The sequence below is a fragment of the Aquila chrysaetos genome, chromosome 6 (genome assembly GCF_900496995.4).
Source record: "Aquila chrysaetos chrysaetos chromosome 6, bAquChr1.4, whole genome shotgun sequence".
Lineage (NCBI taxonomy): Eukaryota > Metazoa > Chordata > Aves > Accipitriformes > Accipitridae > Aquila > Aquila chrysaetos.
In genome coordinates, this window is record NC_044009.1 from 12523838 (window position 1) to 12551369 (window position 27532).

Here is a 27532-nt window from a genome sequence, read left to right on the forward strand (position 1 = left end):
CTTTTTCCTTGAAGTCAGTTGATATATTTTTCTATGTTCAGATGATTGATTCCATGCTTGTTCTATGTTAAGTGCACTAAGGCACTTAGATTGAAACATATATTGTTGGTTCAAAGGAGACATATGGAAATAACAGTTTGAATATATTTCTGAAGCCTTCCAAAGCCTAGCCCCCACTAGGTGATTCTCATTCAACAGCAGGGAAAATTTTGAACTGACTCCATTGTGCACTTTTGCTATGGAGATTTTTGCTAATGGGTTTCACCTAAGGACAAAATGTGCCTCACTGTTAAACATTTCTGGATGCACAGCCTTGCTCATGTTCAGTGAGACAGACAGGTTGCAGCACGCTACTGGGCGAAGCAGTCCAGACTGGTCTGACGTGTTCTGCTATTGAAAAGAGGGATCATACGGTGCTGAAGTTGGTGGGGGTTTTTGTTTTGTTTTGTTTTTTCTTAGGTGCCCAATGGGAAATCAAATCAGCACCTTACAGAGAAAAGAAAGTGAAGTTACTTTGACATCAAATACACCTTTTTAAAGATTGCTATCTGCCTTTTGAGAAATATTTAAATTTCCTTCTGGGATCAAACTCTTGTTTTCTTTAAGTACTGAGGTTAGGAGCAGGGCTTTTTTCTGCCTGCATCACTATGACTTATAGCCTACACTTATTAATAAGAATCCTGCTGTTAGAACTTTTCAAAATACTTCTCAACTGGTCTTAGATGCTATTTTTTTCCCCTGTCAGTATTATAACCTTGGAGAGAATGTTCCCTTTGTTCTTTCTCAATGAACCATAGAGAACCTGATATAATGGCTTAGAATTTTACTTGACAGGACTTGTGATGGCTGAAGAGATGAGAACGACATCAAGTTATAAAGCCCCAGAGCTCTATATTGGTATTTCACCCCATTTCAAAACAACCTTGTGGAGGCTGTGAGGGTATTGAGATTCATTTTTGGTATTGTTGGTTCTTATCTAGTGAAATGTGCAAAACCAACAAAGAATCAAATTTACCCTGTGAAAGTCAGATTTTTAAGCAGATGAGTGAGTTGCTACCCAGTTTCAGAAGTTTGGGTTGGGTTTGGCGGTTTCAGCATGCCTGAACATTAATATCTCATTTTGACTTACTTAGACTAAAGTGTCTGGAACAGCCAGCCCTTTCCATTGCCTGTGCAAGACCAGAGGCACCACAGGGGTTTGTTCTGGGCCAGCTGAGCTGGGAAGGAGTGAGGACAAGGGCAAAGCCATTAGAGGACACCCTTGTGAATACTCCCCAAAGGAACTTGTCTGTCTGAGATGTTATAGGGTTCTATAACTGTGAATGACAATGGTCTTTAAAGTCTCTAATTTCAAAAGCTTTTCTGAGCTGTTGCCTTCACACACGTACTTTTATCTGATCTTTCCCATAGAATTCTGCAGTGTATGTGCTGATTTAAGGGGTTACACCATGAAGCGGTCCCACAGAGCTGAACTCAGCACTAGTACAAGTCACCAGAAGTCTTATGGATAACAAACAACTTAGTATTACTTGGCTTAGGTCTGCAGGCCATTACACTTTCTCCTCTGTTGCTCCTCCAGGTTGGCTCCACTCCGCCACTAAGATACAATGAGGTGGTACCAGTAATCACCTTCCACTGTGTGTTGGGTTTTGTGGCAAGGTTTTGGTAGCGGGTGGGGGTTAGAGGGGTGGCTTCAGTGAGGAGCTGCTGGAAGCTTCCCCTGTGTCCAACAGAGCCAATGCCAGCCGGCTCTAAGACGGACCCGCTGCTGGCCCAGGCCGAGCCAATCAGCGATAGTGGTAGTACCTCTGGGATAACATATTTAAGATGGAAAAAAAAGTTGTGGGGCACACAGAAACGGCAGCTGGAGAGAGGAGTGAGAACATGTAGGAGAGACAACCCTGCAGACCCCCAGGTCAGTGAAGAAGGAGGGGGAGGAGATGCTCCAGGCGCCGGAGCGGAGATTCCCCTGCAGCCCGTGGTGAAGACCGTGGTGAGGCAGGCTGTCCCCCTGCAGTCCATGGAGGTCCACGGTGGAGCAGATATCCACCTGCAGCCCATGGAGGACCCCATGCCGGAGCAGGTGGGTGCCCAAAGGAGGTTGTGACCCCGTGGGAATCCTGTGCTGGAGCAGGCTCCTGGCAGGACCTGAGGATCTGTGGAGAGAGGAGCCCACGGAGCAGGTTTTCCGGCAGGACTTGTGACCCCATGGGGTACCCATGCTGGAGCAGTGTGCTCCTGAAGGACTGCAGCCCGTGGAAGGGACCCATGCTGGAGCAGTTCATGAAGAACTGCAGCCTGTGGGAAGGACCCATGTTGGAGAAGTTTGTGGAGGACTGTCTCCCATGGGAGGGACCCCACGCTGGAGCAGGGGAAGAGTGTGACGAGTTCTGTCCCTGAAGAGGATGAAGCGGCAGAGATAACGTGTGATGAACTAGCCATAAACCCCATTCCCCATACCCCTGCGCCACTGAGGGGGGTAGGTGGAGAATCTGGGAGTGAAGTTGTGTCCAGGAGGAAGGGAGGGGAGGGGGGAAGATGTTTTGAGATTTGGTTTTATTTCTTATTACCCTACTCTGGTTGACTGGTAATAAATAGAGTTAATTTTCCCCAAGTTGAGTCTGTTTTGCCTGTGACGGTAATTGGTGAGTGATCTCTCCTGTCCTTATCTCAACCCATGAGCCCTTTGTTATATTTTTCTCTCCCCTGTCCAGCTCAGGGGAAGTGGCGGGGGGAGTGATAGAATGGCTTTGGTAGGCACCTGGTGTCCAGCCAGTGTCAACCCACTACACACTGCTTGCAGCATTATGCCTTCACTAGTGCTGTGACACTGCACCCTGTGATAGTGGCACCCTGATGGCAAACTACTGCCTGAAGACAGGTGTGATAGGAACTTAAATTCCTGTTTGCACAGGAGCAACCACTACCCTTCCTAGTTGGCAATGCAAGATCAGGCTTAAAGAGCTCAGAAAACCCATTTATGTATGCTGCTCCTTCAGCCTGCTGTGCATCTTCATCTACAAAGGGAAAGAAACACCCCCAAAACCCCACACTTTGTTTTGTATGACCCAAAAAGCATCTTTTCTGGTTGAAAACACTATCTAAGTTACAAGTCAATGCTTAGATAACTACCTCCCAACTAGATTGATGCATCCTAAGTTTGTGTAGTTTAGGTTCCTGGGTAGCTGTAATGAGAGCTTTGGCCAGATTAATGGATGTTGTCCAAGAAAAGCATCTTCTGTTATATGTTTTTTCTAGGGTTAGGACTTAAAATTAATTTGTGTAAAACTTGAAGAGTAAACTTTGCCCCAGAAAACTCACCCTTCTCCTCCACATACTTGGTGAGAGATTAATGACCCTTATTAAAAAAATACATTGTTTCAACTTTGTTTATAAAGTAAATGAGAAACAAAAGTTGCTGCTTCAGCAAAAGCCTACAATTTTTGTTGCATAGCTCACTTCTGAAGATGCCCTTTGGTCTTTCACAGGTGTTTTCCTCAGTGAAGTTGCTCCTGAAAGAATTTGGAAGTATACCTTCTGTGAAACCATACCTTAGTATATCAAAGGTTTCAGGGAGTATATCATATTAAGTGGTGTCCACTGTGACTTGAAGCAAAGAAGAGCTCATACCCTAAGAATGTGGACTGAAAATACATGACTGCTATTTACAGGCTTACAAAATATTGGCTTGCAGTACAAAAGATGCAGCTGGCCTATATGGAACTGTACCTATAAATTAGTTTGAAATGCATGCAAGCTCTGAAGCAGGTATCTGACTTGAGGCTAAGGTTCTCACTTCCTAGGTCTTGTGTGAAGGGGTGGCAGTAACTAACTTCTCTGTACCCAACACTAAAAGTGGAAATATTTGGTTAGATAGCTCAGCACCATTTTGTTATCTGCACAAAAAAAGCAACAGTGCTTTGCAAAAATGCACGCACGCTGTCTTGGCAACAATGTCAAAGCCATAAAGAGTATTTTTCAATTCATTTGTGTCTCTTGCAGTCTGTACCTACATCAGCTCTTCCCACTGAGCTAAGTCATAGCTGTGCAAATGGTCATTCCTAAAACATGAGAGGTAAAATTCAGTTCCCCAGAATCATCAAGGTAATTGAAAGGCTGAGAGGGACTGGCCTCAGGCAGTTCCTGTGTCTTCTGAAGCCTTGGTGACCAGTCTAATGTAAACTAACAGCCTCTGCCCACACATGGCTTAATAGGCTGGACTTGGCTGTTTTCACAAACTGCTAACTATTTTTACTCCTGGAGCTCTTACTTTCTTTCCAGATTTCTGTGGCTTTTTTCCTTTTGTTTTTTCCTTCCCTTCTTGTTCTTTTTTCCCCTTTTGGGCTTTTTTCTGCAAAGCCATCTCCTTTCTGGCAGCCAGTTCTGCAGCGACCTGAAAGAGACAAAGGAATGTGAAGAGCTGGTCAAATATTTTCATGTGCAAGGTGTCAGATGTGCTTGTGGAGTTATGAACCAGTGTGTATTTTTCCTCCCTTGCTTTCATCTTTCCAGTATTGGGGGAACATGATATCCAATATATTGCTTGGTAGCTCTCTATGAACTCCAGAGTGGCTCACCATTACAGAGAAGTCCTTTTAATTTATGCTGAGGGCACTCCCACCTGCAAACTTTAACATAGATGCTGACTATCCCAATATATCATTGGAAAAGAGGTGATTTCTGTCCCAAACCATGAAGGCTTTTATAGAGTAAGACCAATTCCTGAAAGCACCCAGAAGCACAATATCCTAATGACATACAACTTAAAGTTCCCTCTGGACTTGGACTCAGATTATGAATTTGTCTTAGCGTTTCTAAGGCAGATTGATTTTATAGAGATGGATTTTGAGAGATTGCCCTGAGGCATGTCTAATTTCAATACGTGGCTAAAGACTGAAATTGTTCTAGTGTGCGAGAGAGATTGGATAGAGATATTGTGACAAACTCTGACAGATATACGTGGATTGCCCAGCATCTTTAGCCCTGCAAGCCAGTAGCAGCTGATAACTGAGTAAAGATACATCATTTTCGATAATTTTAGTTCCTGGCCATTTATACCTTATTATCTGAAAAAGATGGAGGATTAAATTTGTCGCTTCTACTGTTCTCTTGTTCCCAGGTGCCTTTCATTGTGTTCTTTTGTAAGATCATCTGCTGATGAGTGTAAATCAGAAAATCTGTGGCCACTGAAGCTTATTAATGGACCATTAATACTGCTAGTACCATGAAAGAGTAGAAAATAAAAAATTTTCAGTTTTAAGACAAGTTTCCTGTAACAGCAAAAATATTTATTTTCTAAAGAATGCCTTTTAATGCATTGAAGATTGGACAGTGGAAGGGAGATGACAACAAGGGCTATACTTTGCAGCTAGTGAAATTTCATTAGTAGATTTCCCCAAGCATTTCACTATCTCACATTTAATTAAATATGGTAATTTAAACCCCAAGCACCATTCAGTCATATCTTGCGGTGATAAGCAGTGAAGCATTTCATTCCCTGGGATAGATTAACAGATTGACTAGAGTTCAAAATAGGTTTTTAGTGTCCCAGCAGGCCTGTTGTATCCAAAACCAACAGAACTACTCAAAGTGTATCCTTTACTGTAGCGCTAATACCCTGCCAGAAATCCAACCTTGTCACCTCCACCCTCTGCTCTTGACTGCCTACCAAAGGGTAACCGTAAGTTTCCAGCACCTCAGGGGTGGGTTTATCCAGCAGGATACCTGTAAGCACACATGTGATTGACAAAGGTTTTAATTTTAAACAGTGTTTTTTGAGTTCTACTGGTGATATTTTAAGTATATCCAGACTCTGATTGGAATGATTTGCTTTCATGTTTTTATAAAGATGAATGATACTGCAAGGGTTATATAGCGTTTCTGTTCTCATGAACCTGCTATAATGGGACTGAATTGTTGAACTGTCCTCATCCTTCTGTCTTGCCTTCAACTGTTTTGTAAGGTGGCAAGAAAAAAGTTGTTTACTATTTTCAGAACTGTAGTATGAGCTATGGCGCTAACTCTTGACCTAACTGCTCATATAGGGAACAGAAAAACGGTGCTTGTAGTTAGCACTGAATGAAATGTGCAGTGACAAGAAGCTGCATCTAGAAACATGTACAGTGACTGCAGGCAGATGGTTGCATGCATCTAAATAACACCTGTGCAGTCCCTCTCCTGGATGCCTTAGCAATATATGTCATCAGAGGTGCCAAGTAGTTTTGGTGAAATGCTCCAAAGCCATGCAGCTGGCAGTGCTGTCGGCATGTGGAGCCTGACTTTTTCTGAAGTGGCTTTCTTCTTCCCAAAAGAGAACGACAGAGTAAATATAATTTTTTCCATGTCAGATACATCTTCGTCTCTATACTCCTTTGGTGCAGCTTCTCCAGCTCTGCTTTCACCTCTGCTCTAAGCAGCTTTGTAATTGCAGAGGACTGGGAGCTGGGGTGAAGCTGGCTGTGTATCTAACCTTGAATGGCTTGTACTCTTCTGTACAGAACAATTTCCCCTCCAGCTACAAGAAGATGCCTGAAGAATCTGACAAAAGAGGAGGAAAGAAAGGGAAGGGCAAGCAAAGGTTAGTTTGAGATACTAAGCAATTCACCCACATTATAATACAGGGTTTTTTGCCCTGAAGAAAACTTAATAGTGGAAATAAAAGCTGATGTCGTCTTAAATTATTTTAGACTGCCCTCTTCTTTGCTAGGTTGCCTCCTTTTGCAATGATGCTGAAAGCACTTGGCAAACTCTTAATATTGAGGAAGAGAATGTGTTTCAGTAAGAGCAGATGAATTTTAGCCTCCTTTTTTTTTTTCCCCCTAGTCTTGATGCAGGACTCCTGTTGTTCTAGTGATGACTCTTCTCCAGTAACGTATTCTTCTGAGGCTGAAAAGATGTATTTTCCTCTAAACTGATATCCCACAAAAGTCAAATTGACTTTTCTATTCATACATCAGTTCAAGTGTGTTTCACAACTTTGGCAGAGCAAATCCCCTTTTTGGGGAAAGAGAGGGGCACTAAAACAGAACACAGCCTATGAACGGAGATGCCTGATACTGGTTTACATGAGCCAAGTATATGAAAACCTCTAGCTGCTAGTAGGACTCACTTATGTTCTGCTGTCCTCAGCCATAGAAAGCTTGGTGTTGGCTCAAGCAAGCTGATACTTGAGGTAAATGTTCTTCCTCAAGAATAAGCCCTTCCTTCATCCTTTGACAGAAGACCTTACTTGAACTTCTTGCTTTCTAGTGTTGTGGGCATAAATGAAAAGCAGGGATAGAGCGAGTTTGGGAATTCTGGATCTCTAGCTGTGGCAGATGAAAACCAGTCTCAGAGCCTAGCTCTAAAACCATTTTGAACAGGAACACTTTATATGTACATAGCCTAAGTGTTCCCAGAGAGAAAATTTGTTGTCTTTTGAGTATTAACTCTACAGGAAGAAGCTGTTTTGGAATCTAACAAAAGAAATGTTTTTTCTTTAAGAAAACAGGACTGTTTGAGATGGGAAGGGTTGCCATCCCCATGTCACAGAGCAGCATGCCAAACATTGGACTGCCTATTTACATCATTTGCACATAACATGCAGTATGCTGTAAATGTGCTTCCCCCTATCCTGCACCCCTAGCTTGAGGACACTTAATTGCAACCCTTTTTATAGGCTGATTATTCCTGTAAGGTGATATTACTTTTTTGTCAGTTGGAGGAGACGTTATTTTCATCATGGTAGGCCTGGGACTCTGCCCAGTCTAGCTAGCGGAGGGCCAGTGTTCTGAATTCATTCCCTCTTACAGGCAAATCCGCTTGTGTAGCTTTTAATAATGTAGTGTTCTCTTGGCAAGGCATTTCTGAGTGTTGTTTACTTTTGGGTGTGCACCTGCAAGCAAAGTTTAAGCTGTTTAAAACAACCCCAGTGATCTGTTTCTTGCAGGAATGAATTCAAAATGTTGGGTGGGATTTCATAGCTTTATGGGATCTTGCAAAATCTTATGGTTGGCTTTAACAAGACTGCCATGCATTTCAGTCCATGATTGATAACATGCTCTAGGTTTTTTTCCATCTGGCAGATGTTGCCCAAGTGGAGTTTAACTCACCAGTTAAACTCCCTCACTGTTCTGTTCGTTTTCTGGCAAACACTTCAAAATGTTAGTCTCCATTGAATTCGTTTATGAAAAATTTGTTAGCTTTCCTTGGTGTAGGGTTTTGTTTTGTGGTTTATTTGAGGGGGAAAGGTGGGTGGTAGAGGTGAAAAAGGGGTTGTTGATACTGCCTGGCTTTAGGCATACAATCTAGACTACTGACTTGAGCCAAAAGAGATCATGATCTTAGGCAGTGGACAGCTGCTGGACTAGGAGTCTACCTGCTGAATGGCTTCACTGCAGTGAGTTGTTGTCTGGAGGTGAATACACCTGCCTGTTGCGTAGCTTAACAGAGACTGAGTACTATTTCTGTCCTCCTGCATGGTTAACTTGAAATGATCACAATATTTTAAGGCTCTGAGGTGCCCAGCTCCAGCTGATGGCACTGTGTGTTTATCACTTGTGAAAATCCAGCCTGATAATTTCTACAAGGAGCATTCAGAATAGTGTGAAACAGGGGAAAGAAATAAAGGTGAGCATAACTGTAGGCATCTGCTTCTATTACTGAAAAGTATACTTCATGTATTTGCTGTCAGGATAAAAGCATATTTGCAAAATGCTGGATACAAAAAAGTACAACTCTACAGAGCCTCTTGAGTCCTTCTCCGACACTTTAAAGCTACTTGTGATACATTCATTTGGTAAAAACAAGTAAGATCTTATATTTGGGGGTGTGTGTGTGAATACTGCAGTACCTCATTGCATAAAAGCATTTTACTGTCCCTACCTGGGAAGCAGTCAGGGTTACTAACTAAATATTAACTAACTAATGGGGATCTCTCGCACTGCCATTTACAATCAAACTGATTACCGGGATTCATGGGGATCTTTAGGTGTTGGTAATAATGAATACTAATTAGCAGCACAGTATTGCACAGAGTGCTAAGCGAGGATCAGGAGTATACGTTTGCACAGCAGCTAACACATACTTTTTCTTACCCTTTCTTTAGGTGCTGCTGGATCAGATACTGTGATTACAGTAATGTGAAAATGACTTTGTCCTCCATGCAGCAATTGAATGTACAACCAAAATCTTGGTAAGTAAGCATCTTTTTTTTTTTTTTTTTTTTTATAAGTTATTTAATATTGGAAATGAGGGGAAGTTGGGAGAGGCGGAATGCCTGCTAAATGGCAGCTCTCTTGGCTTATTTTCATGATGATGAGACTTAACGAACTACAAGAAGAGATCATAATTTTGTTGGCAGCAGAATAAGGGCAAAGCTAAAAATTGTCACATCTGATGATTATCTTCAGAGCAAAACATAAAAAAACCATTAGGGATAGACAACTGAACAGATGCAGGGAGATTACACTGATGTCTCACAATCTTAAATTTCTCTTAAAGAGTATGTAAAGCAGAGAAAAGCTGCTTTTTAGTCAAGAGACCATACGTATTCTTCTGACTAAACCAAGTACTTTGCATTGGGATCTCTTTGGCATATCTTTTTGAAAGGTATTTGTAAAATGTCATGAAAGCAGGTTGTGTAGAAGGCCAGCTACATTACAAAGTCAAGTAAGGTCAGAGTTGTCAAAGGATAAAGAAATATAGAATATATAATAATGCAGCAATGGTTCGTGAAGTGATTAATTTGTATTTTATTTTCCCCAAAGTGTCTTTACCTAAGTCTTATAAAATGCTCACTTTTTAAATACGGTTCAGTCTTGATTTTTCATGGAGTTTAACTTGGGAGTAACCAACCCATTCACAGAAGCTAATATATACAAGAGGTGAAATCTCGTCTCCCCTGAAGTCAAGGACAAAACTCCCATTAACTTCAATGGGGCCAGGATTTCATTTACTATGTTGCCCAGTAGACCAGTGTGGAACAAAACCAGTTGCCTTAGGGATTTTTAATATGCAGCTGACTCAGTTGAACAAAATATGCTTTACTCCTCTGACATTCAGGTAAAATCATGATCGTACTGAACTTTCTTTTGCCAACTGCATCCTGGATATCTGTTAAGGTTATATTACGTGCATTCTGCTCTCAGTTGTGCTGGCTAAAAAGGGAGGAAAAACAGAACCAAAAATCTTTGAAAATCAGATAATTGCTAGTGAAAATTTGTTGGGAAAAGAGAGGCAATTTTTTTTTTCTTCCAGGTATTTTTCTTTTATGTAGGGAAAATGGGCAGTAAAGCAATCTCTCTAGACTTTTGGCTTCATTTATATTTTTTTTATGCAAAGAGAAAGTAGATGCCCTGGAACAACAGCAAAATAGCTGAAGGTAGGAATTCAAAGCTGGGAGTAGGACAGGAAGAATATATTTCTCCAGAATCTACTACCATATCCAGTTTTGCTCAGTATAATTTCTTGTAACATTTTTGTTTGAGTTGTGTTTATCCTTGTTGGTGGTAGCAGGTCTAATTAGCATCGTGTTCCCTAAAGTCTCCTCCAGAAATAAGCCATACTTGCTGGGTGGCTCCCCTGCTGCTCAGTGAGCTAACAAAGCCTTCTTGACTTGGCGTGTGTTTCTACTTCAGAAGTTGAAAACTTAACTTGTGGGTCTCCTTCACTCTGTCTGGGACTGAACAACTGAGTGGCTTAGACACAGAGGCCAGCAGGGTTGACCTTGGCATACTCTGAACGTGGCTAAAACCAGGAGCATGCCCTGAGCTCAGTTTTAGTGAGGCACGGAGAGCTGCTTGTAGCATTTCCTTGCATATTTTTGTAAGCAAAGTAACTAATGGTTAGAGTACTGTGCTTTATGCTGGGCTAGTCTGTATTTACCACCCCTCAAACCACACAGAGACTGCTAGTACGTATGCCCCAGGCTTTTCCCTATGATTCCAGGAAGGAGTGAATCCAAAAATATTGTTTTACCATACTTGCGTCAGATCATCAGTTCAGGCAGCTGATGAACACAACAGTCTGTCTCAACAGGGGAGCTTTAAGGACTAGTGAGGTTAGGTTTTGACCAGTTAGTTTTCCTAGTCCTCTGGTAGCCACCACGCCTGGTTCACTCAGGGGCCAAATCCTGCTCCTGTGTGCAGGGCTTCCTGTCTATAATTTCCCTCAACAGACTCATCATCCTGCTAAGATCATTGTGGTGGGTGGAAACAGCTCTGAGTGCTGACCACTGCCTTTACTGTCTCAACTGGTCTTAATCACTTTCTCAGTGTGACATCCAGATGATCAGAGGAAGAGATTACCAGCCACTTCTACTAGCCAGAGAAGTCAGAAGAGGGATTTTTATCAGGAAAAACAACTGAGTTCACTACAAGAATGCATAAGAAACATACTTCCTTTACTTGAATTTTCAAGCTCGCTTAATGGATCCTTGGCAGTAAATCAAGGTTTAGGCCTGCCTGCATAAGAAACTCTTCTCTGCTAAAACTGATTATTGCCAGACTGTGCTGATACTGAATGCAAACACACTGGAACCAATTTCAGCCTCTGGGGTAGCTTTGGAGGCCTATTTTAAACCGAGGGTCTTTAAACTGTTTAATATGTATTTCTACTAGTAGCTAGCACCAGTCTAACAACCTGGATTTTGCAACAGGAGAGCAACTCTTTGCAGCTGAGCCCTTTCCTCTTAGCTCCCTCAGACATTTATCTGTCTGTAACTTTCGTGCCTGAGTACCTTCTGCCATTACTAAGTGGGTGCACATCCTGAAAGGGAACAAATTTTAGTATGTGGCTTCCGTGGTTTACCCTGGAAGAAAACAATCCTTTTACTTGCAGCAAAAAGCTTTTTAACTGTAAGGTTCCTGGAATACAAGAGGCCATTGTCATGAAAAATTGCTACTTAAACAGACATGTTTTGTGGCAATTCCTTCCCAATCCCATTTACCTTTTTCATTAACAGGGTGACAGTACCTGCTCTGGAGTTTTTTGAGAAAGAATAGCCATTGAACCTCCTGCCTCTTCAGTGGGGTAGTCGGGAAACTTGCCTATGATATGCCTGTGTGAGAAACAAAAGTGGAAAAGGAATTAATCCATGCTTTTTCATCTGGTTGACAAAGATGTTAGATGGTGGGGAAGCATACCCTCCCTCACCTCCTATTCAAAAAACAGAGAGCTGGATCGCTTCTCATGACAGTGGCTTCTTATGACAGTCCAGTAAACTCATTAGAACAGTTACCAACCCATGCCTCTTGTCCCATGCGCCATCAAACACTGAAAGCTCTTGCGGGACTTCTTAGGACTGCACATCACTTTGTACCTGAGAGACTTGGCTTAAAGTATTTACATTTATAGCTCTGCTCTCTGCTTTTAACAGCCAGCTTCTTAAAAAAAAAAAAAAAATTATTTAAATCAGGTTTTGATCTACAAATTCCAGATTGTATTTCTGTGTGAGGATCTCCACCCTCAAAAATTTCTAACGTATTTGCACAATTAGGTGGTGATGGAAACTGGCGAGGGGGCAAGAAGTGACTTTGTGGTAAGGTTTCACAGATGGCACAGATAACATATGATGCTTCCACACCTTTCAGAAAGAGATTAAAAGATATAAATAATAACTATAGACCAAAGGCCATTTGTATTGATAAGACACTTTTAAATTCTTTCACTTTTGTAGCTTTTTGGATTATATCAGTAAGATTTTCTGTTTGTTTGGTAATATCAGGAAGACTTTCTGTTCCAAAGAAAATTCTGACACTTCAGAAAAATCCTTGTGCTACTTTCAAATAGAATGGTAATGTTTCCTCTAAATGAAACAAAATTTCCCTTGAGAAGAATATAGCTCAGAAAGGTCAATGTGATTCATAAAAATTGCTTTCATTTTTTTTAGAACAACTGGTACCTTAAGGGACTTTCCTAGTCTACTGTTAAGCATTAGACTCAATTTCAAACCGAGATCCTTGGAACATAGCATCTGTTACGTTTCTATAGTACCATGTGTAGGGTTTGGATCCTAGCTAGTATTAATGTAATACCAATTACAAAAGAATAAACAAACATTCAACTGTGATTGTAAGCTCCGACTTGCATGTTCAACAATTACTAGTTTTATATGCAAACAGATGCAAAACTTTGGTCATTGCATTCCCAGAAACCAGTCTGAACGAACAAAGGGGTGTCATTGTTAGTGTATTTTTTATTTATTTATTTTTTTTTTAAATCTAGTAAGAATGGGATTTTGGCCTCAAAAACCTGCATCATCTAGTTTATTTAGTGTTAGATCATGTTTCATTTTTTTACAAACAGCCAGAAAATAGCTCAATTTTGTTAAATGCAGTCTTGTTTTAAATGCTGCTACAAGTCTGGCTTACAGCAACAAAACCTGATATTAAGGTTGTTGCTACTTTACTAATGCCAGCTGGGAGGAAGGAAAGGCAATGCACGGGTGAAGAATCAGTTTGGAGTCCACTGCCCCCTGAATGTGGTATCACTGCCAGCTTTCAATATTTATTAGTGTTACATTTGGTAGTTGTATTAGCTTTTTCACTTCTAAATCATTTATAGCTCTTGAAGACAGAAGTATTTAGCCTGTGGGTATGTATGATGAGTGTATATTTGAGTGCTGTAGAAATTCTAAAATCCTGAAATTTGGAAGTGGGTTCCAGTTTGTTTATAATCTGTATTTTTTGTGTGATTCTTCTGCTCACAGCTGGTGCAGCTGTTTGGCGTGACATGGTTCATCTCATCTTTTTGTAGCAGCTACAGCAAGTGCTATGTTGAAAAATAACTTGAGGTGAGGAGAAGGCAATGCTAATCTTTTCACACAAGTGGAAGAAAAGTGTCAGCCACTTACTAACCAGTCAGCTGTGCATGGACTGGGTCTTCTGTTGAAGGTAATGCAGAATATAAGTTCCCATGGTCATCAGTGACCCTGAGAGCAGACAGCTACCACACATTTCAGTTGTGCTAATTCTTCAGGGACATCTGTTTTTTCCTTTCTGGACTTCATCCTTTCCTGTGTACTGTTGTTTAGCATATCAATTGCTGTCTGATGGTCAGCTAGTAGTATTCTGAAGGCTTATTTCCCTATCCAACTTCTTGTGGGTCTTCCTCTTTATCTTCTAGGTTTAAACAACTACAACTTCAATCTTGTAATACCTGTAAAGCATGCACATGCATGAACCTTATAGACAAATTCCTCTCTTGATGAAATCCCCTGAGTTCAGAGGTTAAACCAGGGATTAATATGGCCTGTAAATCTGCACAGAAAAATGCAGTCATTGATCTTCCTGGTCAAAAGTCCATTTTAAACGTAATGAATCTCAATTTTCATTCTCCATTCACTGTTTGGCAGCATTCTACTCAGAACCATCACAATGGGTTGTCTGATGCATTTGTCATAAGATGCTAATGTGGACTGAACTGGACCTAAACTAGGGGATTCTTCCCCTCTACTCTGCTCTCATGAGACCCCACCTGGAGTGCTGTGTTCCGCTCTGGGCCCCCAACATAAGAAGGACCCAGACCTGATGGAGCAGGTCCAGAGGAGGGCCACGAAGATGATCAGGGGGCTGGAGAGCCTCTCCTGTGATGACAGGCTGAGAGAGTTGGGGTTGTTCAACCTGGAGAAGAGAAGGCTCTGGGGACACCTTATAGCAGCCTTCCAGTCCCTAAAGGGGGCCTACAAGAAAGCCAGAGAGGGACTTTTTACAAGGGCACGTAGTGATAGGACAAGGGATAATGGCTTTAAACTGAAAGAGGGTAGATTTAGATTAGATGTAAGGAAGAAGTTCTTCACTGTGAGGGTGGTGAGACACTGGCACAGGTTGCCCAGAGAGGTTGTGGATGCCCCATCCCTGGAAGGGTTCAAGGCCAGGCTGGATGGGGCTTTGAGCAACCTGGTCTAGTGGAAGGTGTCCCTGCCCATGGTAGGGGGGTTGGAACTAGATGATCTTCAAGGTCCCTTCCAACCCAAACCATTCTGTGATTCATTCTACGATTCTATTTTGTATAAGCTTGTTTTACAGTTGATATTGGCAAAACACCAGGATGAAATGAGCAGCTACCATGCACTCCATGAACAGCCAAGGATATTCCTATATTTTTGTTCTATCAAACAAGCTACAATCATCTATGCCTCAGGAGGGTCCCACCAGGCATGTCCCACATTGAGCAGTGAACAGCTCTTGAATTAGGAGATCTCCCAAACATGTAGAATGATTTTCAGCTTGCTTTACAATAATAATTGTTCAAATAATTTTAAACTGCCCTCCCCTTTTGAAACTTCCTAGCAACAATGAAGTATTCATTATTAGAGCCACTTCTAAGGCAATAATACTGAAAGAAAATTAATCCAGGACTTGCTCCAAATATAAGGACTTGCTCCAAACTCGAGCCTAGTGTGCTGTTTTGTTTTGCTGGAAGTGTAGAGGAGAGCTCTATGGTGGAAATTCTTCTTGGTTCCACCTGTGTGGCACTAATGGCACTACCCATGCTCTAAATCAAGACTTAGAGAAGGTGGAGCTGCAGAGGTTCCCATAGTCAGCAGCTAGCCCTGAAATTGAACTGGGGAGTAGAAGAGCATTATACCTACACCTGCATTGTTCAGTGACTCTAAAAGTTGAGTTGCAACTACAGTCACTGTAAGGCAAACCCACTGGAGATCACTGAATGTGAATTTCAGACTGGTGTTTGTTATTTAGATTGCTTTCTTGGTTGAGTGAAAAAAGAAAGGTACTTGGTGTGCATTTCCTCTAATCTGCCCAGCATTTATTTTCGATACTCATAGTACCTTAACACTTTCTTTGCATGTCAGTCACTATATCTAGCTGCCAGATTACCCACAAAGTTCACACACACTGATGCGTTCTCTGAATGTCCCTGAAAAGGGAACAGTATGCAAAAACTAAACTGGTGGTCAGGAAAGTCTGAAAGTCTTGTTGCATGTTGATGGGGAGAGGAGACTGCAAAAACCTTAAGCTCTCAATAAGAAGAGTATTGGAGTGTGTAACATTTTTGAGACATGGTACGTGTCAGAAACACCTGGTTCTGAGGCGAGTCAAAAGTCAATGAATCTCTTACTTTTGTCTCAATGTTTGCAGGGAAAAAAAAATATCCAACTGCTTTTCCAGCATCTCATAAAACTGTGCAAATGCCAGAACTGGAAGAAGCTACTCTTATTTTCCACACAATTGCTTCAGTGGGAGTGCTGACAACGTGTTAAGGACTGCAAGCAAAAGCAAAGCAAATTCTATTGGATTTCAAATGGAGGATGCAGTTGTAGTAAAACAGTTTGCATAAATGAACAAATGAAATTTGTAATAAGTATGGCTGCTTAGTAGGACCGCACTTGGCGGCTGCTCAGAAGCAAGGAAGGTGAGACAGAAGGGTAGGGCTAGGAAGAAACCTCAACCTTAAAACAAACTTCAGCAGTAGCCTAGGGAAGCCCTTATAGACTAAGGAACCCAAAGCCTGCTGCTTCCCAGTCTGCAGGCAAGGAGCTGAGGATGGTTCTTGCGGGTGACCTGCTCCCCGTTGTGTATTCACAGGCCACTGAACAGAAACTTGTGTTTGGGAGCTTTGCTTGCAGTGCTGCAAATCAAACTGAGTGCCAGAGTTCACGGTCAGCAAAATATCTTTCTTTGGGTCAGAGCCACTGCTTTAACAGAACTACTAAATGTTTCTGTGCTGCGGAGGACATTGCTGAAGAAAGGACCTTCTGTGGTATGTGGGAAATCCATTACTCTTCTGGAAAGCAGTGAACATGTCAACGGGAGCATGGCATGGGTTTGCTAAACAGCTTTACAGAAAAGCCATCTAATTCGAATGAATGGGGGCCCTAAATCTGAATCAAACCAGCTCAAGCAGAAGAGTAAGGGGATGAACAAGGATGGAAGAGTGAAAAAGATGGTCTTCCACTCCCAGCTAAAAAAGAAAAGGATCTGATGAGATTTTTGCGGTGTTTTTTGAGTCACATCCTGTTCCCTGGTTCACTGTTACTGCTATCTCCCTTTCCAAATCTGTTTCATTTATAATAAGTTAGATCTGTCAAGTGTAATTGAAAAAGAACAGTTTTTTATAGTCTGCAGTGCAAATCCTTTTGTCTGTGATTGTGTAGCATAGAGTTCTGGCTCTTCTGGGCTCAATTTTTGTTTTAGTGCACAACCCACATAAATGTCCAAGTTTTAACTAGGTTCAAATGGTTCTTTAACATCTCCAAATCGCCACCAGACTTGGTATGAGTTGGTATGATTGGCAGTCTGCTGAAGTCTGCTCAGCCCTGAATGCTGTGGCACCTCAATTCCGACCTATAAAATAAATTCCTTGTCTGGGAAATGACCCTACACTGTGCTTGTCCCATCTGCTGCTTCCTCCCCTCCTCATTTCAGGAGCCATCACCATTTTTTCTCTAAAGTGATTCCTCTACTCCGCATTGCTCAGGGATGGTTATAGTTAAAGCTAAATATGGCTGTTGATTTATGAGAACACACCATTGATTTAAACATTTTTGTCTGGTAATAGACTCAACAAGTTACTACCTACTCTGTTCTCTGCCATGATTTCACATGTGTTATTCTTTCTCTTTGGCTATGGCTTCTTTAGCTAATTGCATAAAAGGCCTTGTCGGGGGAAAATAAAAAATTGTTCTTTGGAGGAAAAAGAGTGTTTAACTCTTTTTCAGGGTAAGAAAGGATGTGGGCTGTGTGCAGAAGAAAAGGCATGAATGATGGCTGTATGCTCTAGGCAGAGGGACAGCCGAGTGTTCTGTGCAGAAAAGGAACAAAAACAAGAGGCGGGGGGAACCCTTTAAAGAAATAAACCCCTTGTTGTTTTGTAGTTGTTGCCTATTTCTGTAATCCTACCTGATATGGGTTCTCTCAAACTGCTTAAATAGCAGTGTTGGTTTATTTTAAGTGCCTTTGCTGTGGCATTTTCTTTCCTTCTGTGTGTGTGCTTTCTTTAGCTCTTTGAAAACTACTTCCAGAAAAAATAACCTATGCAAATACAGAATTACTTATAAAGCAAGATTAATTTCCCCAGGCTTCTTGTCATCTTTAATGGGTTTGGACACAGACATATTACAACTTATGTTTTATCTAAGGTCCTGATCCTCCAAGCGTTTGCTTGTACATGTGATTGTTATGCATGGAAGTAATTCAGTGGAGTGACTTGCAGGGAGAAGTGTTTGGAGGATTGGAAACTTTATTGTTCTGGATATATATTCAGCTTTAAAAATTTAAGATCAAGTGTTGTGAGGCCAACAACATGCAAGAAGAAACATTCCCATGGAGGAACGAGTGTGAAAGGTTTGTGGGGAAAGGTGATATCCTTTATTACAGTAACTATCATAATTAGAAACAATAGATGGTCTTTTGGGTACCCAATGCCTGCCTTAGATCTGAAATGGTAGAAGTAAGCTTCAAAGCCAAGTGATAGTTGGGAAACAGTTGTTGGAGGGGACAGATCTAAATGTGGAATGTGGTAATTCTCTCTGATAGTTTTATTAGATGTAGTATTATTGGCCAGGAAAGGTAAACCTTTGGCTGACCTACTACAGTTGTTCTTAAGCTTCTTGAGTTCTTACAGTGAAATAGTCCGTTCTGCTTTGTCATGAAGTTATTTTACCTTTTCAAAAAATCCTCCTGGTCTTTTAAGGATAGCAAAAGGTAATTAGTCTACTGGAAAAAAGGGAATCTCTGTTCCCCTTCAGACAGACTTGGGCACAAGCTTTTTCTGCCAGGACTCCTGGTTATCCTGCTCCCTGCTGTAAAACATAGGGGAAAAGGATTTTTTTGACCTATGGGTACCTTCAAAATTCTGACAAATTATTCCTGGTTTAAAATGGTAATACGTTTTTCTCCTTGAATTGAATCAGAGATGTGGGAAGGTAGCACTGCTAAGGTTTTGAATGAAAATAAAAGGGAATATGGGCACAAATAATGCCAAGGAGAAACAGATTTATTTTACAGTTCCAATATTAAATTAAAAAAAAAATTGGAAAAATCAGAACAAAAATTTGGTAATATCAACACTCACGAAATGTTCTGGTACTCTGATTTTTGCATGTCCCTCTCTGCCCTCAAAACATATTGCCAGAAGTTTTCTCATAGCTCAAATCTGAATTAACTCAGGATTGGGAGAAATCACGTCATGACCTACATAACTGAACTGCTTTGCAAGAGCTAATAATGTCCAACCCATACTGAAAGCTTAGACAAACCTAGAGAAGAAGAGTATTAAATTTACCCACCATGGTACAGAAATGGAAATAAGATTAAAGGGACTGGAAAGCAGATTCCTATAAGGTTATTTAGGGGTTTTTGGCTTGACTCCTGCAATGCAGAACAGTCTTGGGCAGAGGAGCTGCTAAGCCTGGTGTGAGGCTCTCTGCAGTAACAGTAAAAGCATCTCCTGGTGGACCCAAGGACACCTGGATTGTCCCATCCCTGCCCTTGGAGGGAATGGTTTCTGAGCTAGGAGCAGGGCACATCATGGTGTCACATAGTGGTCTCTAGTCTGTAGTATTTCTGCTGTTGGTCTTGTCAGGCCTACCAGTAACTGCCTTGTTAGTGAAGAATTCATCAAATTGACTGTATGTACTTGTGTTGGGGTAAAATCTTGCTTATCGGAAACAGGCCTGCGAGAACCAGAAATCCTGCCTTTTCTTTTCTCTGAAAGCTACAGAACAGATACTGACATCCAACACTGCACCCATGTTTTGTTTTCTAGGTCTACACTTCTTTTAGTGCCTGTCCTTCTCTTTTGGAATTGTTCATCCTACTATGTTTACCAGAGCTGTGAAGCAGGCTGTCTTCCTTAAGGGGCTGTCTCAAAAGGTGAAGGGCTGCTCCCCCTCTTTCAAAGTCAGACTGTCCCCAGGCTTATTTCCAGTGTCAGCTTCCTGTTGACTGTCTACAGCCTTTTCAGGAATGCGATCCTGTCAACCCAGCTGTAAGGAGAGTGGGTTTGAGCAATCCTTCCTGCGGTGGAAGAACTCCCCTCAGGGCCTAGCACTATGTCTGGGGGACTTGGCTGATGGAGTAATGAGTACTCTGAAGTGCGTAACTGTCGTTAAACTCTCATCTGTTTTGATTTTCTTCTATCTTTCCATTCTCTTTAGAGCAAGGTCAAAAATACAGAAGCTGGCTCAAAGAAACGCCAGGTCAAATTCCCCTTGCATTTACTGAATTCCTTACCTTTGGTCAGCTTATCCTGCCTTCACAGAATGCTAAATCCTGACTCAAATTGGCAATATTTCCTGTGCTTAGTATTAAACTTAAGAGACTGAAACAATTATGGCCAGTTTTAAGCAAGATTACTTTAACTCAGACTAGAAGCTTTTCAAGAACAGCTTTCCTGCAGAGTCAGCCAGAGGGAATCAACAGTACTTTATTAACACAATATGAATTCTGTAAAGAGGAAAATAAAGCATGAGATTTTTGTAGCAAGGCCAACCAAAAGAAATAACTTGCCCTCCAACTTCACAAGTTTCTTTGGGATTTGGAATGAAATGGAGTATAGAGAGCATTTTGTCTTATGGGATTTGGTTATGAGAAATTCGAGCAATCGCTTTTGCTTCTTAGAAGTCAAGGTGTTAGCGAAACAAAATGCATCTCTCTGGCAGGAAAACGAGGCTGTAAACTGGGCATTTAAATTTAATGCTTTAAATTGTTTTGCCATGGCCCATCACTTTAGCCTGAAGATAGTGCTTTGGGGAGGGTTGAGAAATAGTGCCCTGGACCGGTTGCCCACCTGGGAAAGCGCTGCTTGCACCCAAGCTGTGTGTCAGCTCTCTCAGGACTTTGCTTTCCTCCTCGTTCTGAAATGGTTTTGCATATGCTATATTTCTTCTGCCACCACCTGACTGTGAAAGGTACTTGAAGTATTTCAAGGGTATTAGCGGTATTAGCTGATTAAAAACTCTCTGAAATGACTGCACTCTCCCTGAACCTATTGCTTATATGCTGGATGGATAGTTGCATACATGCATAATAAATTCAACTCACTTGGGGCGTGTCAAACTCCCTGCACATGCTATGCAGGACATGCACCCTTCATATGTGTCTGGAAAACTGGGGACTAAGAGCGTGAAAATGAACAGAGGAGCTTTGTGCTTTGAAACTACCCTTACTGAAATACTGGAATAAATACAGAACAGAATGTTAGAGTAATACGTAGCCTTTTGTATTGGTGGTTAAAACAACCCAGCCTGCCTGATGCAAGTGCGGTAAAATGATATGATTTTTTTTTTAACCTGGTTTTTAACTGCTTGCATCATTTCACAGTGTGATGAAGATGGGTAAATCTGAGGTGATGCTGAAGGTGGCATCAGACACATTTTGGTAGCTAGATCTCTAAGTCTGCTTTCCATCTATGGTATCAATGCAGAAATACAGTCCAGTCTGGCATAATTCGCCTCGTTTTTTACCTCCCTGGATTAAAATGATCTGTATGTGCATACTGTCTTCTTCAACCACTATATCATGGCTGTCCCATTCATGGATCACTGTGCCTCTAACCTGCTGCCTGCCCATGATTTGACTTTAAGCGTTTGTAAAGGACAATGTGTAATCAGCATCTGTCAGGCATCACATTACTGCTTGGGAGAGTGGCTTGCTACTTCATTTAAGACCAATACTGTAGTGCTGTGCTAATGGCACTACTTGTAGCTAAGACTGCACTTCCTTGAAAAGCGCTTGTGATACAGAAGAAAAACTTCAGTGGGGAATGAGAAGCTCAAAATGGCACATAGTGTGTTCCTAAGTTTTAAAGAAGGCAACCGGATATGCTGCTGTTTCACTGCTGCTAACATTCTTGTCCACTTCAAGAGATCCAGTTCTCTGTGGTTTGCATGAGTGTTTAAATGAACTATTTAATGATAAATCTGAGGCAATTTCATGCATATGAAAGCAGTCACAGTGCTTGATTTTTCAATGTTCATCCCAATTGGCTTGTGCAGCCTTATTTGAATAAATCACAATCAGGTGTACACAGAGTGTAAAACCAGGAAAAAACTGAGACTGATACTGAAGAATGTTGTAGGGAATCCATATATAGAGATGTTTATAGACTCATGGTCAATGCTAATAACCAAATAGTTCAGTAGTAAGAAAAAGAATTTAGAGTCTCTGCTTTGGCAATTTAAAGTGTGAGAAAAGACAAGGAGAAACATTCCAATGAGCTCAATTAGAAGCCAGTGTTAGGCTGGTATTAAGAGCACCCATTTATCAACAGTGTTAGCTGAAAAACCCAGTCATCTCTGCAGTCTAAGAAACACATTGTAATGCCTTGAGATGCCAAGTTCATTAACCCTCACCTTTTAGTTTTGTGAAAGAAAAATTGGAGTGCAGTATTTCTGTACCTGTTTGGTGTGTCTCTTCAAATTGACCGAAAATGTGGACAATCTTAGAGACCGATGAAGAATTGAATGCCTTTTGTAGGACTCTCGCACTGCCTCTCTAAATGACTGAAATCTTCTGCATGTGCTACTCACAGTGGGATGCACTCAAATTTAATCAATTATAAGCACAAAATGGAGATTTTTATTATTGTTCGTTTATATGATGGCTTAATAATGTGCTTTTTAAGCATCTCTTTGGCAGATGGGGCCAGTGCTACAGAGAGTTGCTGGCAATGTGGCAGAAGAGGCAGACACCTGGCTGGAGACCAAGGGACAGGCATGGGGATGTTCTCTGGGAATTTGGAGCTGGACCTGCAGCCCACTCTTGGTAGAAGCAAAGTGCCCACACGTCAGTAGTTTCCTCCTACCAAAGTGGTGTAACAGGTAAGGTGGTGTGGGAAGTGCAATTTGAAGATTGAGACTTGAAGGGCAGGTTTACTCACTTGCTAAATCTTAGGGTTCTCTTGTATTTTATTTTTTTTTTTTTTTTGGTACTGGTGATCTAAATGTATTGCTTCACAGGCCTGTATAGAGTATCAGTTGTCTGGAATGGCCTTATTATAGGATAGCAGAGCTCCACCAGGCACAGAATGTAAAGATTAGGTTTGCATGGGAATGAAATACAGGCATATATGTGGGAGAGGCTACAATCAGCTGCTCCCACCTTTGCTCCCGCTAGTTCCCAGGCCTCCCACAATTGCAAACCTTGCAATACATAAAGAATAAAACCATGCATTATACATGATTTCCCAGAAGAGGATGAAGGTGAAATGATATTTTGGGCATAGCATCACCCCCTCTGTAGCAGCTATGAGAGCTGAGCCAATGATGGGAAGCACATGTATGCAATACGAAAGATGGCAGAGCTCCGGCTCTGGAATTTGCTCCCTCAGAGCAATTGTATTCTGACTTGGAATACTTTGAGGACTCCTGCAGCTACACAGACTGCAGCCTTTAACTTATAGCCATGCTTTAAACCAGTATCTTCAAAATTGGTTGCTGGATTAGATGCTTTCCAGAAAAATCTGCAGGAAAGAGCCAGTCTCCTTGTGTGATGGGGAATACAAAACGACAGTAAACTTCCTTTCCAAGCCACCAAAGGATTACTGAGTCAGTAAGACACTCTACGAGGAGAGAAGGGAGTATCTGAACAGATTTTAGTTAAGGGTAATGCAGTTTCCTGGTATTACATAAATATCTCAGTAAATACTGCACCAGCTTTTTTATGGTTCTATGCTCTTTGCCCAAGTCAAACAATATTATATTTGGTATGGTATATTACTGAAAGGTACTATGTTGATATAGTTATTTTGTACAAGTAGAGCCTAAGGAGAACTAGTAAGCTCCCTTATATGCACTGTTAAATGTCTCTTATTCAGCTTAGGATGGTAACTATTAATACTGCTTCTGCATAAATCCTAAGGATGCCTGACACAGAAGACAAAACATAGCGAGTTTGTGATGCTAATAGCTGGGTGTGTTTAAAGTAAATTACTATAAATAATTAGATTTTCTGTTGTATCTGCACAGGACTGAAATGTAGCATGGCTTTAAAAGCCCTGTACTCTGACTTGGATAATAAAAACAACCTGCTTGATGGAGTCTGACTAATCTCCCATGTGTTGAAATTCTCAGTAAAACTGAAACATATTGACTCTGGAAGGAATAGATGACACTCAGGTTTCAGGCAAGTTCTTGTTCTGCCCACAGAAATACTATCTTCAAACCTTTTCAGCGTTAAGTCGAGATTCAATCCAAGTATAGGATTTGGATGGACCAACTTTAATGCTAACTTTGCACTGGGAAGAGTTTACCTAGATGCTTACCAAACCATGCAGCATACTGCCCACCTGACAAAGGGGTATTCTGGTGCTCTCAAGAGAGACAATCAGCTCAAATAAAAAAATATGCCTTGCCTCATGTGCCCTTGACATGCTTGCCAACCCTGGGACTGCAGTCAGTGTACTGCTGTCATCTGGAGCCTGTACCAGCTAGTCGACTGTGGAGATCCAGAGGCTGATGGGATAACCCGCTTCTGCCTGTGTCCTCCCCCTGCCTCAACTGCCCATCATTTCTGCTTAACCCTATTGAATTTGACTTATACCCCAAATTGAAGGGCATAAGCTCATTCTATTTAAATGCCTCTGGATGTTTTATTAACCACCTAAGAACCTACTTTCACTGCAGTTGTACTCTCGACCTTAGTGGTACCTTATGGCAGCTGAGTTTGAGTCTAATTGCCTATTTGACATTTGACTCGGAGACGTGAGCTTTTTGTCCAAGGTACAGGTGAGGGAAGGCAAGGAGAAATGAAACTGGAGGGGAAGCACTCTCAGCGGTGTGGTAGATGTTACACCTATTTCCAGTGTAAGCCTGGATTTTCTATGCTAGATGATGCAAGTCTCCTGGGTGTGAAATTCACTTGAAATTCAGCACTTAAGTAACTTGTCAAGAGTTTGTTAAATAAACATGTTGGCATACTGAAGCCATAATGCCCTGAATCAGCCTTATATTCCATCGGACACTCTCCTGCTATGGTCCCCAGTATGTAAACTCTGAAAAACCCACTGCCAGTGAAAACAGTGAAACAACTGTATTTCAGAATTAAATATATCCCTTTTCTCTTGTGAGAAAGAATAATAGGCTGTCATTCCCAGCCATAACTTGCATGCCTTCACCCTCTCCATAGTCAAATCTGACTTCCTGACAATCAAGTTTTTTTTTTAATGTAGCTACCTGAGCTTGCTTTCTGGCAAACACGTTTGGGGGACTGCTCTTTTGTCTTTGCCTTGGACATGCTTAATATTTTCTATCAGTTCTAACTGTCCCTATTTTTTTTTTTTAGGGGGCTTATAGGGCTTTTTTTTTTTTTCCACTTATATGCCTCTTTCATCCCTCCTCTTCTGATTCTGCCTCTCCAGCTCCTCGTGACTGTTTCTGCTACCCCTTTGCTCTGCTTGTGTCAGTCCACGCCATGTTTCTTTTTTCCTCAATTGCCTCCTTTCTTCTTTGCATTCTACAGAGCCAAGGCTGAAAATGTCTTTTCTACCTCCTCTGCTTGCTTCTCCAAAGAGATCATTTTGTGGAGCAAGGGCTCTGGCTTGGGAGCCACTGCTCTGTGCTTCGTGTTCATTTTTATTCTCCTTACTTCTAAGCTTTACCTTAGTCTTTCTCTTCCCAGAATATCCCTCAAACATCTCTCCTCTGCCAGCCACTGGCTCTTCAGTGCCTCTCTGTCCTTCTATAAGGCACCAGTGGGACTCCTGATTCTTTTTTTCTCTGCCTGTTTCTTGTTCCTGTATCCCAGCACATCTTCATTCACTTTGCTTGTTGGAAATGGGGAAGTGGGAAAATTGGTTCTTCCACCTGCTCTGTATTAACTTGCTGGGGAAGACACCTCTCCCTATCACAGTGGAGTGAAAAAAAAAATAGCTGGGCAGGGTCTCTTCCTCTTCCCCTTGGGATTCATTCCCTTCTATTCTTTCTCATTGATTAGGACTAAGCTATGCTGGTCAAACCAAGAATAGATCAGATGGCAGAGCAGGCCTCTCTGGGCCAAGCATAGTAGGTATCTAGCTGGATTACTTGGAACAGAAACCAGCTCTGAGGTGAAAATCAGGCCCCAGTTACCAGTGTTAAACACCCCATTTGTCTGTTTTCTGCTTTCGGAAATCCTGTCTGCTATGTTAGAACTCTGCTTGAGAAAGGAATAAAGAAAGTGCAGTGTGGGAGACCTGCAACCTAACATAGCCATTGAACAGGGCACACTACTGCAGCATTTTCCAGAAAAAGCCCAATCTGGTCTTCAAAACATGTAGAGCTATATTATAATAAGCTGCTGGCAAGACTGAGTCCCTGCATGTAATCAATGTTTGTGTCTGTGAGTATCTATGACAACAAATAAATCTAATGTTTGGGAAGTGTCCTTGAGAATATCAGTGGGGGGTTTGTTGCATTATGTCAGTAGCACTTAGCATTTTCAGACTTTTAATTCCCAAGTATTACTATAGATGGGTATGAGTACTTTAGGAAAAATGAACTAATTAGTTACAAGATTTTTCTTCTTGTTTGCAAATGGGACCAACTCAGAGTAATGCTATTTAGCTGATTCCAGACTGCTAGATGTACAAAGAAGTGACTATTTTTAGGAGCTTTAATGCTAAGTGGGAGGCTTAGACTCAAGGTCAATGGACTGTGGGTTATCTGTGGGTCACTTTCAGCTGTTTGAAGAAAGTAGAAAAGGGAATCTAACCTAAATTTTTTGTAACAGTCAGTGTTGCTTCTGTAGTGCTACAGTCAAAAAGTAGGAAGCAAATGAAGGCAGGAATTCACCTTTATAGAATAGTAGTCAGGATGGGCATGTCTGTAAGAACAGGGCTAGAAATGACTGGCAGGACAGGACAGAGCAACTTGCCCTTGTACCAAGACTGTGGTTTTGGTCCTCTAATTTCTTTGTGCTGAACAGCAGATGTACCACCAAATATGCATGCTGAGACTTACTGCTTTGGCCTTACTCGTTGCGTCCATTTTACTCCCATGTCCCATGCTGTGCTCTTAGGAATGAGAGAGCGAGAATAAAGAGATGTCCTGTTTGTATGTGCAGAACTACACCTATGGCTGTCTCCACACCACACTGCCTAACCTGCTGGAACTGGGCCTGTAATGGGGAGGCTATGGATCCCTATGAAATATCTGGAAAAGTTATGCACCAAAAATGGGACTCAGAAAGCCCAGTCATTGGCAGCATTGTGGGGGAAGGTGGTGCAAGACCTGCTTCCTCTCATCTATTGGTGCCTTATCTGGGGCTTCTTCGGGGATGTCTCTCGTGTGCTCAAGTATCTGACTGCTTTTGTCCCTCTTGCATTCTAACCTCTGATGATCAACATTATCTCAAGTTCTTGTCTTGCATGAACAGCTCTGCACTCTCTGCAGTGCACTGGGCAGGGACTGACAGCACCAAACAGCTGTACTAATTTTCCACTTCTGATTTTAGCACTTCCCTGGTGCTACTGCCTGACACTATCCATTACAAAGCTCTTTATCAGCTGATCACAGATTTGTTAAGCTATTAACCATTTGGACTGAAAGTTTACATGTTGAGCATTCAATTTACAATAGATAGGTCTGAAAATACTGTCTCAAATGAGTCAGGTT

General features: G+C 41.6%; 1 protein-coding gene across 1 annotated transcript in view; it reads right to left on the bottom strand.

The window, feature by feature from the left end:
* The window catches only part of IQCA1 (IQ motif containing with AAA domain 1), a 111995-nt gene that overhangs the window by 46415 nt on the left and 38048 nt on the right, over nt 1–27532 (bottom strand). Inside the window, exons 7-8 of the mRNA XM_030019198.1 lie at nt 11953–12037; nt 4271–4393 (exon numbers count right to left, since the gene is read on the bottom strand). Of these exons, the coding sequence (XP_029875058.1) occupies nt 4271–4393; nt 11953–12037 (208 nt within the window). The remainder of the gene's footprint in view (nt 1–4270; nt 4394–11952; nt 12038–27532) is intronic.